This window comes from Panthera leo, chromosome D2 (assembly GCF_018350215.1).
Source record: "Panthera leo isolate Ple1 chromosome D2, P.leo_Ple1_pat1.1, whole genome shotgun sequence".
NCBI lineage: Eukaryota > Metazoa > Chordata > Mammalia > Carnivora > Felidae > Panthera > Panthera leo.
In genome coordinates this window covers 70,043,950-70,060,584 of record NC_056689.1, presented here as the reverse complement: position 1 = coordinate 70,060,584, position 16,635 = coordinate 70,043,950, and the positions used below count along the sequence as shown (strand labels likewise).

Genomic DNA, 16,635 nt, shown 5'->3' with positions numbered 1-16,635 from the left:
TCTACTGAATTCCTTTATTGTGATGAGCCAGGCTATTGTGCAGCTTTCGAGAGAGAAAGAGAGAGAGAGAGAGAGAGAGAGAGTAAATAGTGGTAAAATGTTCCTTATCACAGGGGCCGCTTGGACCTCTTGTATACCCCTGTGAGCTACCCGCCAAGAAGAGAGACTTGTTTTCCAGTCGTGTCATTGGCCCATTTGGTACTGAGCAGGTGGTGCAGTGAAGCTGCATGCTGAAAAATGCATGCTGTTCACCGGTTTTATGGGAACCTGTGCCTTTTTCTTACAGACTAAATACCGTAAGAAACCAGACAGTATCAAGTTCACCACGGTGGTTGACTCCCCAGACCTGGTTCACGCCAAGAACAGCTACCTGCATTGCAACGAGGTGGGCATCTTCCACCACTCGTCCTAGGTGCCCCCTAGTGGGTAGTGTGCCGCCCGGTACTCAGTGCTTCAGAGGATGGGCTTGGGACAGCTGTGAGCGCAGACCTTCTGTCTACTGCCTGGGTGGTCGAGGGCCAGTTACTTCTCTCTTCTAACCTCCGCTCCCTTATTGGAAAGGACGGCACTGAGAGCACCGTTTCATAAGATGAAATGAACTAACTGAGGGTTAAATAAATAAATGTATGTGACACTTTTAGCAAGTGTCTGGAACATAGTGAGTCCTCAATAAGTGTCCCCTATTATGGCGTGTTCGCAATCATAACAATACTAAGTATTATTGGTGATCTTTTCGTCAACATTAGAGAGATTCGTCTCAATTATTGATAGATGGTAATGGAATTAAAGGCTGAACGTAACCCAGTTAGAAAAAAAGAACAGCCATGTTAAAAGCTTCTTTCTGCTTTTACTCCGTATGATTTAACCTCATTTCTTCTCCCCTGTATTTATTTCGGAGTATAGGAAGTTAAATATTTTCTGTCTGAAATTGTCAAGGGATTTGATTTTGCACAGAGAAAGCTGACCCCTCATCACACAGAGTCTAAATGTTGTACCGAAACATTCGTGTTTGCGAAGTCCAAGCTGAATTTGGAAAAGGATCAGAATACTGTATTTTCCTCTCTAAAAGTAGATGAGGCTCAATCCCTTCCTAAAATTATTTGCAACTCTTAGATCAGTGCTCTAAAAATAGGAACTAAGAGAGAGCTCGAGTTTTAAAATTGTGTCTTCCTGGGACCCAGGTAGACTATGAAAACTTTAATTTTCTGGAAACATCTTAAGGCATTTCATGGTAAAAAAAAAAAAAAAAAAAAAAAAAGACTTGTTAGCCTTTGTGTCTTTTTATTATTATTCACGTCAAACAGCAAGGGCATTAAGGCATCTCGTTACAAGTAGAAACCTTGAACAATGCTCAGTTGCAAAGATTCTCAAAATACCCACACACCTTATACTGTTGTAAAACACACGGGCGTAGCCAACCAGGGTATTTGTTTGGGGCCCATTTGGAGCAGATCTTGATGAGTATTTTAAACAGGGTCTATTTAAAACCAGCCGGTCCCACCTGACTCTGGACACACAGGCCCCTATGGTCAGCCGGTGGGTTCTGGGTTCTGGCGGGAGGCCCTCCACGTGCTGGGCTGGGTTCTGCCCCCACGATGGTGGGCACTCGGTGGGAGGGGCAGGAAGGGGGTCCGCCTGTTCTCCGCCTGTCACTTCGGCCGGTGCAGTTCTGCACTTACCGTGAGCCTGTCTTGCCCACAGCGCCTGTACAGGGCGGGCGACGCAGAGTCCCTGCACAGATACACCCCGATCCCCGACCACCCCGATTTCACCAGGGCCCGCCTCAACGCGCAGTGCCTGAGTGACGTAAGTGAAGCAGCCGTTCATGTGGTGTGTAAGTGTGTTTGTAAATGTGTCCATACCCGAGCTGGACGTTACTTGTTGGGGAAGAAAAAGTCCCAGGAGGGAGGACCTGGGACGGGAAGAACACGGGACCGAGAGTGAGACAGACCACGTGTGCGACTCAGAGCCACCTTCCTCGCCGGGCCTCAGTTTCCTCAACTGGAAAATGGGTTGGAGCCGGGCGAACCGATGCCTGTGGTTCCTCCCAGCTCGGAAATTCTGGTTCCGGGCACGACCGCAAAGACCTCAGTCGTGCGCTCTCCTGGCCCTGGCAGGGGCAGACGCTTGCTCTGTCTCTTTCCCGGACACGTGTCCTCGGCCCTTCGGAGCAGGGTGACTTTGGAGACGCCGTGGCACTTTCTCACCGCACAGTTTGGAAAGACGCTGCGGTTGCCGCCCATCGGGCACAAACACAGTCTCCTTTGTGCGTGAGGCGGTGGCCTTCAACACTTCCGCGTCCCTTAGATGTGTGCCCTTTGCGTGCATAACCAAGATGCTGTTTCCTAAACCCAGGCTTGTTGTTAGCAGGGGTCGGAGGCCCCCGGTTGTAATAGAATAGGCAGCCGCTCGGCCAGCAGAGCTGTGATCCTGGGATAACAGGTAGCCAGGCGGCAGAATCAAAAGACGCCGTCAGATCAGAATAACACAGGCTGAGTGTGTCGGCCTGGGGCAGCGCGGGGCCTCCCAGAGTCCGGCCATTCTTCCCTCCCTGGCCCGGCCATTGTGTCCTGGGGCTCCGCGCAGATCAACAGCTGCTACCGTGCACCCCAGAGGTGGCCGCCTCGCAGGGGTTGGCGAGAGGCGCCTTCTAGTTAGCGTGTGTATTAGTTTGTTGCGTTTGTAAAGCCCTGTGGGATCCCACGCGGTGAATGCGACGGGGCTTTGTAAATATGAGTTATTATGACCATTTGATGCTTTTGAGGGATGTGCGAGCGATAATTTTAGAACGGCAGCTCTGGTGGGCTGACCTCCATCTGGGGAAGCGGGACCTCCCCCTCAGCAGAGCTCGGACAGAACAGCCATCGCATTAATGCTTCAAGGATGGGAGAAGGCCAGGCCTCCATTTGACGAGCTATTGGAGGCCCATTGCCCCGAAAAACTGGGATAAGACTGCCGGTCCGTTTGGGGGCCAGCTTAAGGAGGACGGCCGCCCCGGGCCGGTGACGGCGCATCTTCTGGCTCACAAGGGACGCCAGTCTGTAGAGTCCCAGAGCTGAAATTAGCCGCCGGGGCATGCGGATATGGAGAACTCATGAACCTCTTTTGAAAGAGCACTTCTTCGGGGGCGTGTAGAATGCACACAATTGGATCAAGTGCTCTGTGAGGAAGATGTGGAGGGAAAGTGACCTTCCTGGGCAAAGAAAGCCATTGAGATGTGTAAGGCAGCCGAAATAACTAAAAATCAAATGACTCTAATGTGTGAGGATGAGGACAAAACTGTGCCCACTGTGATAAAGAAGAGAAACGCCCAGGGTTCCAAATCAAAGCGCCTACGGAATGTAAAGGCTCCCAGTGGCAAGGCAGAAACCTCAACAGAATAAAAAAACTCAGGGAGGAAGTGATGACAATCAAGCAAATAGTATACAGGGAGAAGGGGGGCAGGAGAAAGGGAGCAGGCGTCTTGGGGAGAACCCCAATTTGGGCCACACTGGCTCGTTGGCCCTCGGCTGCAGAGACCCGGAAGCGGGGGCGCATCCGACACCACCGTGGGGTGACGTGGGAGTTTGAGGCGGAGTAAAGCTCGGTGTCCCTACCCAGCCCAGATCTGGTGTGGAGGCCCTCTTTTAGGAAGGCGCCAACCATCACCTTCCCAGGGGACGACGCTAAGAGTTGGGACTCTGTGTGCTGGGCCGCCATATTAGGGAGCATAATGCTAAAGGCGACGGTGGGTCTGTCGTTATCTGAACGCTCCCCCCCTTGTACGTATCCCTCACTCACGCCTGCTAAACTCAGTGGCGACCCGGGAAATGGAATCCTTTGGGCCCTGTCTGTGACCCATCGATTAGGTGATTGCCCCAATGGTTATGGGCTCTGTATTTCTAGGCCCTTGAACGCAGTAGGTATTTGGCTCGTGGTTGGCAGCGTTGGGTGTTGGAGGTGGAGGCCGTGATGAAGGTGAAGGTGATGGATGGCGGTACCTAAAAGCGCGGAGCCCGGCCATGCCTGGCTCAGCCTCCATGGGCCCCTCTGGTTCCGGGCCCAGCTGTGCGGCCGTGTGAGGCACTTTGCTTTTTATCTGCCATCCCCGCTTTGCTTAATCTCCTCAATCCCCTGTAGAACAGAGCCTCAGGCTTGACCTCTATTTCCAAGTGACAAAAGTAAGGTTCTTAAAGGGCCTTCTGACCCGCTGGGGCTCTTGGAAAGAGTGAGCCACAGACACGGTCTGGGGCTGTCACTTTGTCGTCTGCTGCTGATGTGCCTCGCCTGCTGTCTCCCTTCTCTGTGGCTGAATAAAGGACAGCCCTCCACTGGGATCTCCAGATGGTTCCTTTCATTGAGCCATTCCCTTATCTTGAAAAAAAAAAATTATTAGCTACATGAAGGCATGGGAGATTTTGATGCTCTATCGGTTATGTGGGTCTACCTGAGGACTAAGAGGGTGTGATTACAGACTCCTGGAGGGTGTGTGAGAACAGCTTCAAAAGGGGAAAAATGAAAGAGGAAGATGTGAAATAACATGGGTCAGGAACTCGGTCAGGTTCTTGGCAATCAATTTAACGCAGGTGAAGGCTCTTCCCTCGGTGCGTCCTCATGGGGTGCATGTGGGACACAGCCCGCTTCATCGCGATGGGGTGACGTGGCTTTGGGAGCTGCCGAGGGGCCCCCGGGAAGTCTTTGGAGCTAACAAACCCATGGGTGCCGGGACCTAAGGAATAGTACTTTCCGCGTATCTGAAGACACAGAGTTCTCGAACTTTGAGTTCTGTTGTTTGGAAGCTGCAAACCTGAGGCACTGAAAGCGAATGCAAACACAGGAAGGAGTGGGGCAGGGGCCCCTCGTACCAACGGGATGTAGCGAATGAGCCGGACTCGCTGAGCCCACACCCGCCAGGGCAGGGCCTGATGAGCAAGCCAGGGGCTTAGAGCTGCGGCCCTTCGTGGCCAGTCCCACCAGGCTCAGAGCTGGGGAGGTCCTTGGGGTGGATGCGGGGCTGTGGCTCTGTCCTTGGGCCCCTGCAAGGGCGAGGGTGTGTGTTTAGGAACTGTTCCTGCTCAGAACTGACAACATGCCAGATACGGAGTTCTCACTCCCTGCTCGTTCGCTTCTTTGTTCTCGCCATCTAGAAAGCCTACAGAAACTCTTGGGAACAGACGCGGGCTGTCGGCTATGACTTCAGGCTGGACGCCATTCCATTCCAGACTGCCCGGGCATCCAGAGAGATCGCCAGTGACGTAAGACCTCAGGCTCTGTCTCCCTCTGTCACTGAGAGTTTTGACTGGTTTTCCCAGTTCTGTTAAAACGAAAACCACCAGGAACCAAAACTGAACAAATATTTCCAATGAAATTAAAAATAGGTCTTATCTCCCAGAATCTTAGCTAGAAGTTTTAAGTTGGGGAGGGTCGTTTCCCCACTTTCTCTCTCTTAAGAGCGACACTCTTATTATTTTTTAACTTTTTAAGTTTATTTATTTTGAGAGAGAGAGAGGCACATGGGAGGGGCAGAGAGAAAGGGAGAGAGAGAATCCCAAGCAGGCTGTGCACTGTCACAGAGCAGATGTCAAGAGTCAGTCGCTTAACTGACTGAGCACCCAGGCGCCCCAAGAGAGACACTATTTTTTTAATGTTTGTTTTTGAGAGAGAGAGAGAGAGAGAGACAGCGTGCAAAAGAGGGAGGTACAGAGAGAGGGGGAGACATAGAATCTGAAGCAGGCTCTAGCTGTCAGCACAGAGCCCGACGCAGGGCTCGAACCCACAAACCACGAGATCATGACCTGAGCTAAAGTCGGACACTTAGCAGACTGAGCCACCCAGACACTCTCAGGAGAGGCACTCTTAAAATTTGTGTGTGTACCGAGAGGTCAATCAACATGTGATTGATGTGTTGATCCACATAAAAGCACTTTTAGCTGAAGTGCAGCGTGACAGGGTAGAAAGAGATGGAGCTTTCCACCTCGACTTGTCCGAGTTAAAGTCCGGGCTCAGTCATTTAGGACTCAGCTGCGTGGTGTTGGGCAAGTTGCTCACATTCTGTGGAGGCAGATTTCTACATCTATGAGCAAGGGGTATAATTTTTCTCTCCTAGGACTGTTGTAGGAGTGAAAACAAAATAGTTTAGAGTGTCATGCAAATAACAGGTGTTCAAAACATGGCAGCCATTGTTATGGAAGAGGAAGGCATCATTGATCATGAACAGCTTGTCTCTGCCCACAATAAGTACAGAAACCAAGGGCAAGCATTTAGAAACATTTGCAGCAACTAGCTATGGTGACAGCCAAGCATGTGCCCGGTGGACTTATCTTGAGCAGGGCAGGGGCCGCATTGGGTGTCGTCACACGCACAAGGCACCCCACTGCAGGTGCGGTAGAACCACATCTGGGACCTTGACGGATTGGCAATTTAAAAAGCAAGACGAGGGGCGCCTGGGTGGCTCAGTCGGTTAAGCGTCCGACTTCGGCTCAGGTCATGATCTCACGGTCTGTGAGTTCGAGCCCCGCGTCGGGCTCTGTGCTGACGGCTCAGAGCCTGGAGCCTGTTTCGGATTCTGTGTCTCCCTCTCTCTCTGACCCTCCCCTGTTCATGCTCTGTCTCTCTCTATCTCAAAAATAAATAAACGTTAAAAAAAAATTAAAAAGAAATAAATAAAAAGCAAGACGAAATGAAACTGACCCTTCACTATAGATGGTTTGAGAGGCCCGGGTCCCTGCAAACTGGAAAGAATCAAGGGAAGAGTGGCTGCTGACAGAGTGGGCGCGTTTCTCTTCCTGTTGGGTTCATTACGGCGGCAATAACACCCAGAGCCGCCACTCGGTGGGCGTGAACCTGTGCCAGACGCGAAGCTTAGCCCCCAGCTCATTGAATCCCGTCAGTGTCCCGTGGGGCGGAGGTTCATTCTCCCATTTTATCAGGTGGGGAAACTGAGGCTCAGAGGGACTCAGTCACTGGCCCGAGGCCACAGAGCTAGAAGGTAGCAGCGGGGGAGATAGATCCCAGGTGTACCTGAATCCGAAGCTGCGCCCTTCCCCCATCCTTGAACTTCCTGCTGAGACCCTGGTGGGCTGGCGGGGGAGGGGAGGCAGCACCCACGACCCCCCTCTGCTCCTCTGACCTGCAGTTCCGGTATAAAGAGGCCTTCCTGAGAGACCGGGGCCAGCAGATTGGGTACCGCAGCGTCCAGGACGACCCAAGGATGAGGCATTTCCTCAACGTCGGCAAACTCCAGAGTGACAACGAGTACAAGAAGGACTTCGCCAAGAGTCGGTCTCAGTTCCACAGCCGCCCAGACCAGCCCGGCCTCCTCCAGGCCAGGAGGAGCCAGCAGCTGGCCAGCGACGTGTGCTACAGGCAGCCCCTGCCCCAGCCCACCTGCGACCCCGAGCAGCTGGGCCTGAAGCACGCACAGAAGGCCCACCAGCTGCAAAGCGATGTGAGATGCAACCCACCCCACCCCCACCCCCCCCCACCCCCCCCCCCCCCGCCGCCCGGCCGAGACCCTTCCTCCTGTGCCTCGGCCTCTCATTCCACATGTGGAATTCTCCACTCTGTGGCCAGATCACCCCCAAACCCTGCTGACCTATTCCTCTTGCTTCCCTCCTTCCCCCGAAAGGTCAAGTACAAATCAGACTTGAACCTGACCAGAGGTATCGGCTGGACCCCTCCCGGCTCCTACAAAGTGGAGATGGCCCGGCGCGCGGCAGAACTGGCCAAGGCGAGGGGCCTGGGTCTCCGGGGGGCTGACGTGAGTAGCAAGCTCCAGACCCACCCTGGCTGGCACGGCCGTGGGGAAAGGCAAACTCGTTGTTTCTTTTCAAACTTTATTTTTGGCCAAAGGTCAGCCGGCTCTAAAGAAGTGTGAAATGCAGCTCGAGCAAGGCGCCTAATTTCATGGGTCTGAGATGACCAGGCGGATGACACCCGGGTTAAACTTCCTGCAGGGTTTTCTCTGAAGTCACAGCCATTAGTTCTGCGGAGACAAACCTACCGGGGCTACATCAATCCCGGGCCACGGAAGCCCAGGCTGTGCTGACTGCTTGCTCGTTACATTTGCAGAAAGGGTCAGGGACTCGCTGGCTGCAACAGTCCGGGTTTTGAACCCTGCTTTGTTCAGAAGAAAGACACCACGTCTAAATGAGAGATTGGCTTTGCTTCGCTCTCCTTCTTGCCTCGAGGATCGTTTTTCTTGGGGAGGGTGGAGGAGGGGAAGGGCAGGGGAGGGAGAACGTTTTAAATGCTCCGGGGGCATCTTAGGCAGCTCGCGTGTGGGAGCGGGGCGGAAGCTTCGTTCGGACTCAGGGAGGTATGTTTGATTCCTGCAGGGGGGACCAGAGGCTGCGGAGCCCGCGGATAATCAGAGGGGGGACGTGAACCCAGACGCCATGGAGATTCTGCACGTCAAAAGGAGGAGGGGTCTGCCCTTGTGAGCACGCGGCATCCACCCAGGATTCTTGGGAGAGCGGCTGGGGAGGAATCGTGCCCACCAGAGACATGCTTCTGTTCCAGCAAGCCAAAAAAAACCCAAAAAACAAAAAGCATGACACACCAGCCCATTCCCTGAGCCGCTTCACTTAACGACTCTTAGAAAGCTACGGAGAATGTCGTATTTTCGGTCCTCCGGGTCATCCTGGAAGGGGGGGACCCGTTCTGCTGTGTACTTTGGGTGTCTGCCATGAGGAATAAAGACGTAAAGGTGACTTCCAGTGGCTCTGGTCATTCTTTAATCCCACATTTGCAAATGTCCGAGGTAAAGGCAGTCTGTGGTTTTCTAGAAGGTACCATCGTTTGAAGGGAAGCAAACAAAATACAGGTTGTGTTGCTTCTGGCATATCTTGGTCCAGGATGCGCCAGGCTGGGCGGCCGTTGTCTCTGTGTAGGGCGCAGACTCTTGGCTGTATGGCCTCCCAGGGACGCCCAGGGTGTCCGTGCTGCCCATGAGGGTGTGCCTTGTCTGGGTGCTAAGGAGAATGGGCTCTCAGGTTAAGAAGACACCTTAGAAACTAGTCTCCCTTTGGATGGTGGCTTTGATCCAATTTAGGAATTTGGTCACCAGGGTGTAGACTCCTGGCTTCTTCCCACATTCCAGGCCCCAGCTCACTATCCCATAGACATAGTAGGTGCCATTCTTCTCACAGGTCAGAGGGCCTCCCGAGTCACCCTAAGGGAAAAGACACGCGAGTTCAGCTTTGTGAATCAGAGCACTTTCAGAGACACCCCCACCTTCCATGAGGAGATGCCAGGGGGTGCGGTCACCCCGGTGGGTTTCCCTGGAGAGTGCTGGCAGGGACCCTCCTATGCCTTATATGACCCAGAGTTCTGAAGGGAGAGATGTGAACGCCAACACGTGTCCCTGAGTTCATGAGGGGTTGGCAGATGAGCCACAGGGCTGGGCCACGTGCCTTGGTCACACCCCCATGTCCATGCTCTTACTCATGACCCATAGTCACACAGTGAATTCTCAGGGGCCCTCAACTTCTCATTCCTGCAGGGGCCTCGGTAGGGAGCAGTGCCCTGTTTAGCCAGAGCCCTTGAAGGGACCCGAAGGGGCCACGCACAGGGTGGGGAGGACAGGGCTTAGAAATAGCATGGCCCACATGTTCGACATGGTCTGCGGGGTTAGATCTTCTGGGTTCCAGACCAGGCTTTGGACAGCCAACTGGGCCTCAGTTTCTCACATTGCAAACTTGGGGAGAGCAACCGACCATCCCCCACCTGCCCTGGCTCTTGAACGGATAAATGTTTGTAAAGCACCTGGAACGGTGCCTGGCTCATACTGAGCCCCCAATTAAATTAGCAGGAGGAGCATGGAGAGAAAACATAGCTCTCAACGCATGTCTCCACTTAACACACGGCAACCGATAGGATCTTCAGTGGCTAAAGCTCTTCGGATCTTAGCCACATCTTCGGATTTTATGTAGATGTGATTTCCATATTATAGACTAGGCACCCGAGACCGGGGAATTATTTCGGTGTAATGAACTGAATGTTTGTGTCCCCCCCGCCCCTGCCCAAATTCATATGTTGAAGCCTAATTCCCCAATGTGATGGTCTTAGGGGGCGGGGCCTTTGGGAGGAGAAAGGCAGAAAATTCTAAATTTGGCTGTGCCTCGGAGTCTAGGAAGGACGTCTCCTGTGAGATGTGACCCCTGGGGAGTGTCGGGCAGGCCCTAGGTTGGCTGTTGCTACAGAGAAGCCACTCAGCCACTTAGTTTGCTAGGCCTAAATCCCCCTCCCCTTCTCTATGTCTCTCTCTCTCTCTCTCTCTCTTTTTCTCTCTCTCTCTCTCTCACACACACAAAGCCTAATAATTAGTTAATATTATCATGAGTTCTCTGGGCCTGTCATCTTTCTCCTTCTAGCCACTGGTCTTTTGGATAGTTCTGTATTGGGATTTTCAGACATGCTGCCCCGTTCTGAGGCCAGAAGCACCATTTTCACATTTAAACACAGCAAAGCAAATTCCTGCTCTGCCCGCTCACCACCCAGGTGCTGTAGGCCCAGACCGTTTCTCTACGCATCTGTAAAATGAAGACGATGACATCTCCTTCACCAGTGTCACGCCTGCCGGTTACTATGCTCAATCATCCTGGATGGATGTGGATTCCGACTTGCCAGAGGACAGGTGTGCCTGCCTGTGCCTTAGCTTTATGGCGGGTGGACCTCTGAAACTGCCTCCCAGCCCTGGGCTCTTGGTCTGGCCTCTGTGCCCGGTGTATGTTCCCGGCCCACGTGTCCCTCCCCAAGTGCCATTTGGAGTCTCTGACCTGGCAGGAGTCTTTTCCAGGCTTCTGAAGGTTTCCTGCACAAATCATGCTGTTGTCGATCATGTGGTCATAGAGTCGGTGGGAGTTGCACAAAGTACTGGCAATCAGCTTGACCTTGGCATCCAGGAGCTGGCGGGACCCTTCCCCTGTGGGACAGAGAAAAGAGATTGCCACTGTGGGGACCCGGGTGACACCTGCCCCACCAGAAGCTAGCACTGATAAAAAGAGGGCCACAGCTCTGAACTCAGAAAGGAAGGTTTTTCCGGGAGATGGGCAGAAGAGCTTCATGTTTTAAGGATGGGGACCTTTGCCTCCAGCCTTCACTGTGGTTTTATAGACCCTCATTGCTTTGCTTATCGCAATGCAGCAGAATCATTTATTCCCTCTTCTGTCTGCCCAGCTAGACCATCAGATCAGAAGGGCAGGGATAGTGGCTTAAGCCATTTTTTAAAACTTCCTAGCAGAGGGCTGGTACACAGTAGATTCGTAATGATGGACCAAGTGCCCGGTTGCTCCTCTAGATGACCCACTTCCCAGAGTAGACATTTCTTTTCCGAGGATCCTCTGTTCTGCTCGGTCTTCTCTGGTCATCACAGTGATATCGAAAGGTTTAGGTGCAGGACAATGAAGATCCCTACAAAGATCAGTCTCTGGCTACCCCCAGATCTGATTAACCAGAAGCCTTCATTCCCAAAAGCCTTCTGACAAATTTGTGTATTACACTACCTTTTCTTCACGAATACAGGTCTATTTAAAGTGTTTCTTGCTTTCCATCATTAAGGACAAGATTTGGAGGGAAGAGAAATCTATTTTGAGTATTTGAGAAAGACTTGAAATACACTTCGGAATTTCATATGTTAGAGAATATAATCTTGTCGGTACATGAGGAAATTAATCCTGTGGTTACTTTTTTAAAAAAGACCACATCCTAGAAGCCAATCAATAGCTTGAGTTAAAAACATTTATAGAACGCCTACGATGTGGTGAGCCCTGAGCAAGGCACTATGGGAGAGACCGATGAACAAGAGTGGACCCTGCCCTCCAGGGCCTGACTTAGTGAATATCTCCATAGAATTCTATCAGCTCCTATTATCATGATTCCAAACCTAGGAGGTGAGCGTGGTTATGGAGAAACTAAAACCCAGCTGTCCAAGTGACAAAGCCAAGAACCCAACACAGGTCTGTCTGATGCCAAACCCATCTTCTTTACGATCTATCCTCTTTCCAATCTGCCTAGGGAAGGAAGGAGAAAGATCTCCATGGATACAGTATCAATGCTTGATGGACATCAAGGATCCCATCAGAAGCTAGCATTGATAAAAAGACTGATGAGATTTAACTAAAGCTTTAGTGATGAGGCAATGTCTTATTTTTGGTAATGCTTTTTTTTTTTTGGTAATACATTTTCAATGGAACATGATGTCAAGTTCAGGAGGGCAGTTGAGTTTGACCCTTGCTTCTCTGGTTGATGCAACTTACCTGAGTCTCAGGAGAATGCGTGGCCAGACTCACCTGTTTCTGTCACACCCCAGCCAGAGATGTGGCACTCAGTCCCAGAGGGGAAGGCACCATCGGGCAAACATACAGTCTTCACATATTTGGATTCCAGAGCACAGTGACCATCCACCGGCTTTAGCTTGAGCAAAGCTAGGTAAGGAGAAAAAGAGGAAATGAACGATGGGGTCCTCTCTGCCAAAGGAGCACTAGCTTCAACTCAATCGGAAGGGAGGCGTGGCAAAGCCCCACTCCCAATGCCCGAGAAACTAATGACTTCCTCCTCAGTCATTGAGTTCTTTTAACTTCCACCAGGGGAGGAGTAGCACTTTGGGATGAGAGTAATATCAAAAAATAACAGTTGAGTTTGAAATCATTTCTCATCCATTTTTTAAAAGAATGGGCTTCAAGAGGGGGAAAGAAAAAGATAGTGAGGAAGGAGAGAGAGTGACAGGTCCCAGGAATGGAGAACGTACCCACTGAACAGCCAGTAGCTTAACATTATCGCCTCCACACCTGAGTACCTCCCAGGTGCCTGATGTACACGGGGACACATGCACGTCTTGTCATTTAACACATAGGAAGCTGAGCGTTGTATACAAGTGTACCCATTTTACAGAAGGAGAGCTGAGGCTTGGGGAGGTGAAGTCAGCTAGTAAATGAGAGAGTTGGGATTCAAGGCTGAGCTCTTTCCACAACACAGTGTTGCTAGTTTCTCTTCCCCTCATTTATCATAACACTAACACAGACCTTTAGGACTAAAAGGCTCTGGAATAAATTCTCTTCCTTATGGAGTCTGTGAGGGACCAAAAAGATAAGAACATCTTCTAGAACCAAACCTCAGCTTTCCATCAGTAGTGAAATCCGCCCAGGACAAGACCCATGGGAGATCCACCATAGAAGACACTTGCCAATATCATTGTGGGGAATCTCGTCTCTTTCATTATAGTGGCTGTACTTGAAAATCTTCTCCACCCCGAATCTCTGCTCATGGAATTCTGTCTTCTTCAGGTCCTGGTCCCCTAACACCACTTTCAGATGTTTGGTTTTTATGCTGCAAAGGAAGGTGAGATGGTAAGAGACTGAAGCCAAGACTCTGCTCCTAGTGAGCTGTGTGACCCTGGACGGATGGCCCGACCTTCTGCAGCCTTGGCATCATCTGTGACTGTCATCTTGCTCACGGAACTCTGCTGTGGGCCCAAATAAGAAAATGTGAGGAAGCTGCTTTATTAATGGACCGGTCTACAAATGTAAGCGGAAACATATATCTCATATTTCCTGGGAGACCTTCCATTGCCCCTAGGAGTTGCTAAAGAGCAGCCAATTGACTTCTTGAACAACTATTCCTTGTACAGGCTAATGTTTGCATGTTTGAGGAACATCTCCTGGAATCCCAGAAGAAACTGTTTAATGCCAGGGTGGATTGGAAGACCTTCAAGGTCACCACCAAAACCTGGGCTATGTGGGACCAGGCCTGACCATGAACTTGGGGAACTCAGGGGAAGCGGTGATAATTCAGGCTCCTCAGTAGGTACCGGTTTCTCTAAGCCACACAGGAGTCGTGGCTGAAGACACCAGGAGGTTCATGGGAATGGCATCAGATGGCATTTTTCTATTCAAGGCCAGGCTGGAAAGGTTAAGGAAACGGGTAAATCCGGGTTCATATCCCACTTACCTATTCACTTCCCACATGACTTCCGGCAAGGAGCCAAACTTTTCCAAGACCCAGGGTTTTGTTTATGAAATGGGAATAGTAATCAACTTTTTCACTGCACAGATATTTACTAAGCATTTGCTCTGTATGAAGCCCTGTACTCGGCATTGGGTATACCACAATTAATCAGAGTAAAAACCCCTATCTTCCCTCAGTAGATAGTTTTGAGGATTAACTGTCATAACACGTGCAATGCCTGTGGTAGTTCTTTTCCATCCGGTTTTACGGAGCCACTCTTTTGCCCTTAGAGCTAGATTTGACTCTCTGACCCTGCCAGAATCACCAAGATGCTGCTCAGATGGGAAGGAGAGAACACCCCCAGAGATTCGAGTCACCCTGGCCTCTGCTTTCAGCAGGCACCTACTCAGTGCAGTGGGCAGCAGTAAGCACCCAGCAGGGGTGGATCAGTGAGCCCCCACAGAAGTGGCCCTGGGGCATGGAGACAGTCAATGGCAATGAGGTCTGCAGGGATGCCTGCCATGGGTGCTTGCCCGCCGTGCTCTTGAATCCTCCGTAGATCCTCTTGACCTTCCCCATCTCAGTCTTCCCACATGAGTCAAACCCTGGAAGCTTGGTCAGAGGCTCTGTGGGGCTTCCCTCTGGGTCAGCAATGTCTGAAAGACAATGCAATGCAAGAAAGACAAATCACGCTACTCCCTTTCTCTCCAAGGCCTCAGAAGGAACTTGTCAGAGGTATGACTCCAAGTCCAGCAGCTTAGCAAGTTCCAGAGCTAAAAGACTATACTGACGCATACAAAGTGGGCACACAGTAGGTGCGCAATTAATATGTGTTGAATACATTGATGGATATAAAGCAAGTCGATAGAATTAACAATGAAGATGTTGCTTCTTATTTTGATATGGAGACAAAAACGTGTGTGTAAATATATAAATCCATCACTGGGTATGTACTTAGCTATTCATAATGTACGCATGTATTTTGGGGGCTTTCTTGATGTGTAAGGGGAGATATCCAGATGAAATAGAGTGAGGGACATAAGACAATTGCACAAATAACTGTCATACAAAGGAGAGAGCAGTAAGTGTTGTGTGGGTGGTGCCCTTTCCATTCCATGGGGTTTGAGAGGAGGCAGAGATAACACTTCACTTGGTAGGGTCATGGAGGATTTCCCAGAGGCAGGGTTAGTTGAGTTGATTTCTAAAGAATGTTGGATATGGACAAGATCAGAGGGAGGATGGGGTATTCTAGACAGAGCTGACCATGAGAGAAAAGGCACAGAATTGAAACTATCCAGAGAGGTAATCCCATTGATCAGGGTGGGAGAGTGAAACATTCCAGACGTGTGTAGAGCGGTAGTCCAGAGAAGCCTGGCAGGAGGATTGTGAGGCTGGAACTCTGTCCATGTTGCGTCCTGAATGGTTATTTATGGAGTCTCAGCCAATGTTTGCTCACCACTGTAAACTGAAGGCCTGACATAGTGCCTGACACATAGCAAGTGATCCACAAACTTGCTGAGTGCACTGACTGGGAGTTAGGACAGGAGTTTATGGTTGGATCACTGGTCTCAGTTTACAGAGGTATCTGGGCTTGCTAGGCATCCTGGAAGGGGAGCAAAGGATTGGGCATCTGGGTTTCCACTGGGATGGCAATGGGAAAAGCAGGTGTGGTGGAAGGATGGGGATGGAAGAGATGGGGTGCCAGGAAAATCCATCTAGGGATCGGCAATCTCACCATGACTGGGGCTTCTGGACAGCCACGGTCTTACCTAGGGTTGAGCAAGCTGGGATGTCACAGTACTCCCATTTCACCTTTGCATTGTTTATTTTAATGAAACACCAGGGCTTTTCATCTCCATCTGGGTTTCTAAAATGAGAACAGAAAGTAGCCCACCGTCAAGGCTTGGCAAACCCACTGACCCTCATTAAAAGTCCTTTGGGTAAGCGAGTACCAGGTTCCTTGCTCCCTCTGGGACCACATTTCATTCCATTCCTCCAACAGGTTAACAGATGCTGGCATATAAGTGTTTTGGGGCAAAACCTTAACTTCCAGAGGAAAATCCCAATGACCAAGAAATAGTTAATAAGCCCTGTGCCAGATCCATGGGACATATCAAATTGTTTGTACGAAAAGAAATGAGATCCCTGTTGAAGATTGCCCTTTGTCAGGAAAGTGAGAGCCACAGAAACATGGTGAGTGTAGGGCTCCACTGCCCAAACCTCCAAATTGCATATGTGGGAATTGTCTGAAGGCTGCCATGGACATCTGTCTGAAGACGCCTCCACGAGGGGAACAGCTCAAAGTGAGTGGTGGTGGGAGGTAACTTGTGTTTTGTACAAGGGAAATCCTCTGGCTTAATAGAACCAATTTAAAGTCATACAAAAAAAATTCCTGCTCCTTATACACAGATTATGTGTGTCCTTGGCCTTGGTTAGAGCAGTGGAGGAAGCCAACAGAGCAGTCTGGGGGCAGCAGAAAGGGAAGAAGGTAACCAATCATCACCAGGGATAGAAATGGCATTATCCTTACTTGGAAAAACCTGAATATCCTTGTGGCAGAGACTGTAATGCCCATTGGACATTCCCTTTTATTCTCTACATTTCCCCCATGAAGTTATGTAGGATTACGTGACTATTTCTGGCCAACGAATTAAGTGTCGCGGAGATGATGTGTCACTTCTAGGTTGAAGTAGTAAAAACCTCATGCTCCAT

General features: G+C 50.7%; 2 protein-coding genes across 10 annotated transcripts in view; one reads left to right on the top strand and one right to left on the bottom strand.

Moving 5' to 3' along the window:
• The window catches only part of LOC122202521 (nebulin related anchoring protein), a 76,974-nt gene extending 67,998 nt beyond the window's left edge, over positions 1–8,976 (top strand). For 8 of the 9 annotated variants that reach the window (XM_042908928.1, XM_042908927.1, XM_042908925.1 and 5 more), the window contains 6 exons: positions 287–385; positions 1,702–1,806; positions 5,127–5,234; positions 7,115–7,426; positions 7,607–7,738; positions 8,316–8,975. In XM_042908928.1, coding sequence (XP_042764862.1) covers positions 287–385; positions 1,702–1,806; positions 5,127–5,234; positions 7,115–7,426; positions 7,607–7,738; positions 8,316–8,420 — 861 coding nt within the window. In that variant the 3' untranslated portion in view covers positions 8,421–8,975. Of the gene's footprint in view, positions 1–286; positions 386–1,701; positions 1,807–5,126; positions 5,235–7,114; positions 7,427–7,606; positions 7,739–8,315 lie in introns of all 9 variants that reach the window. The other variant, XM_042908931.1, reaches the window with a different exon arrangement.
• Positions 8,977–8,978: 2 nt separating this feature from the next.
• HABP2 (hyaluronan binding protein 2) overlaps positions 8,979–16,635 on the bottom strand; it is a 32,783-nt gene continuing 25,126 nt past the window's right edge. Inside the window, exons 8-13 of the mRNA XM_042908933.1 lie at positions 15,693–15,790; positions 14,330–14,579; positions 13,163–13,305; positions 12,270–12,404; positions 10,758–10,903; positions 8,979–9,151 (exon numbers count right to left, since the gene is read on the bottom strand). Of these exons, the coding sequence (XP_042764867.1) occupies positions 8,987–9,151; positions 10,758–10,903; positions 12,270–12,404; positions 13,163–13,305; positions 14,330–14,579; positions 15,693–15,790 (937 nt within the window). The 3' untranslated portion in view covers positions 8,979–8,986. The remainder of the gene's footprint in view (positions 9,152–10,757; positions 10,904–12,269; positions 12,405–13,162; positions 13,306–14,329; positions 14,580–15,692; positions 15,791–16,635) is intronic.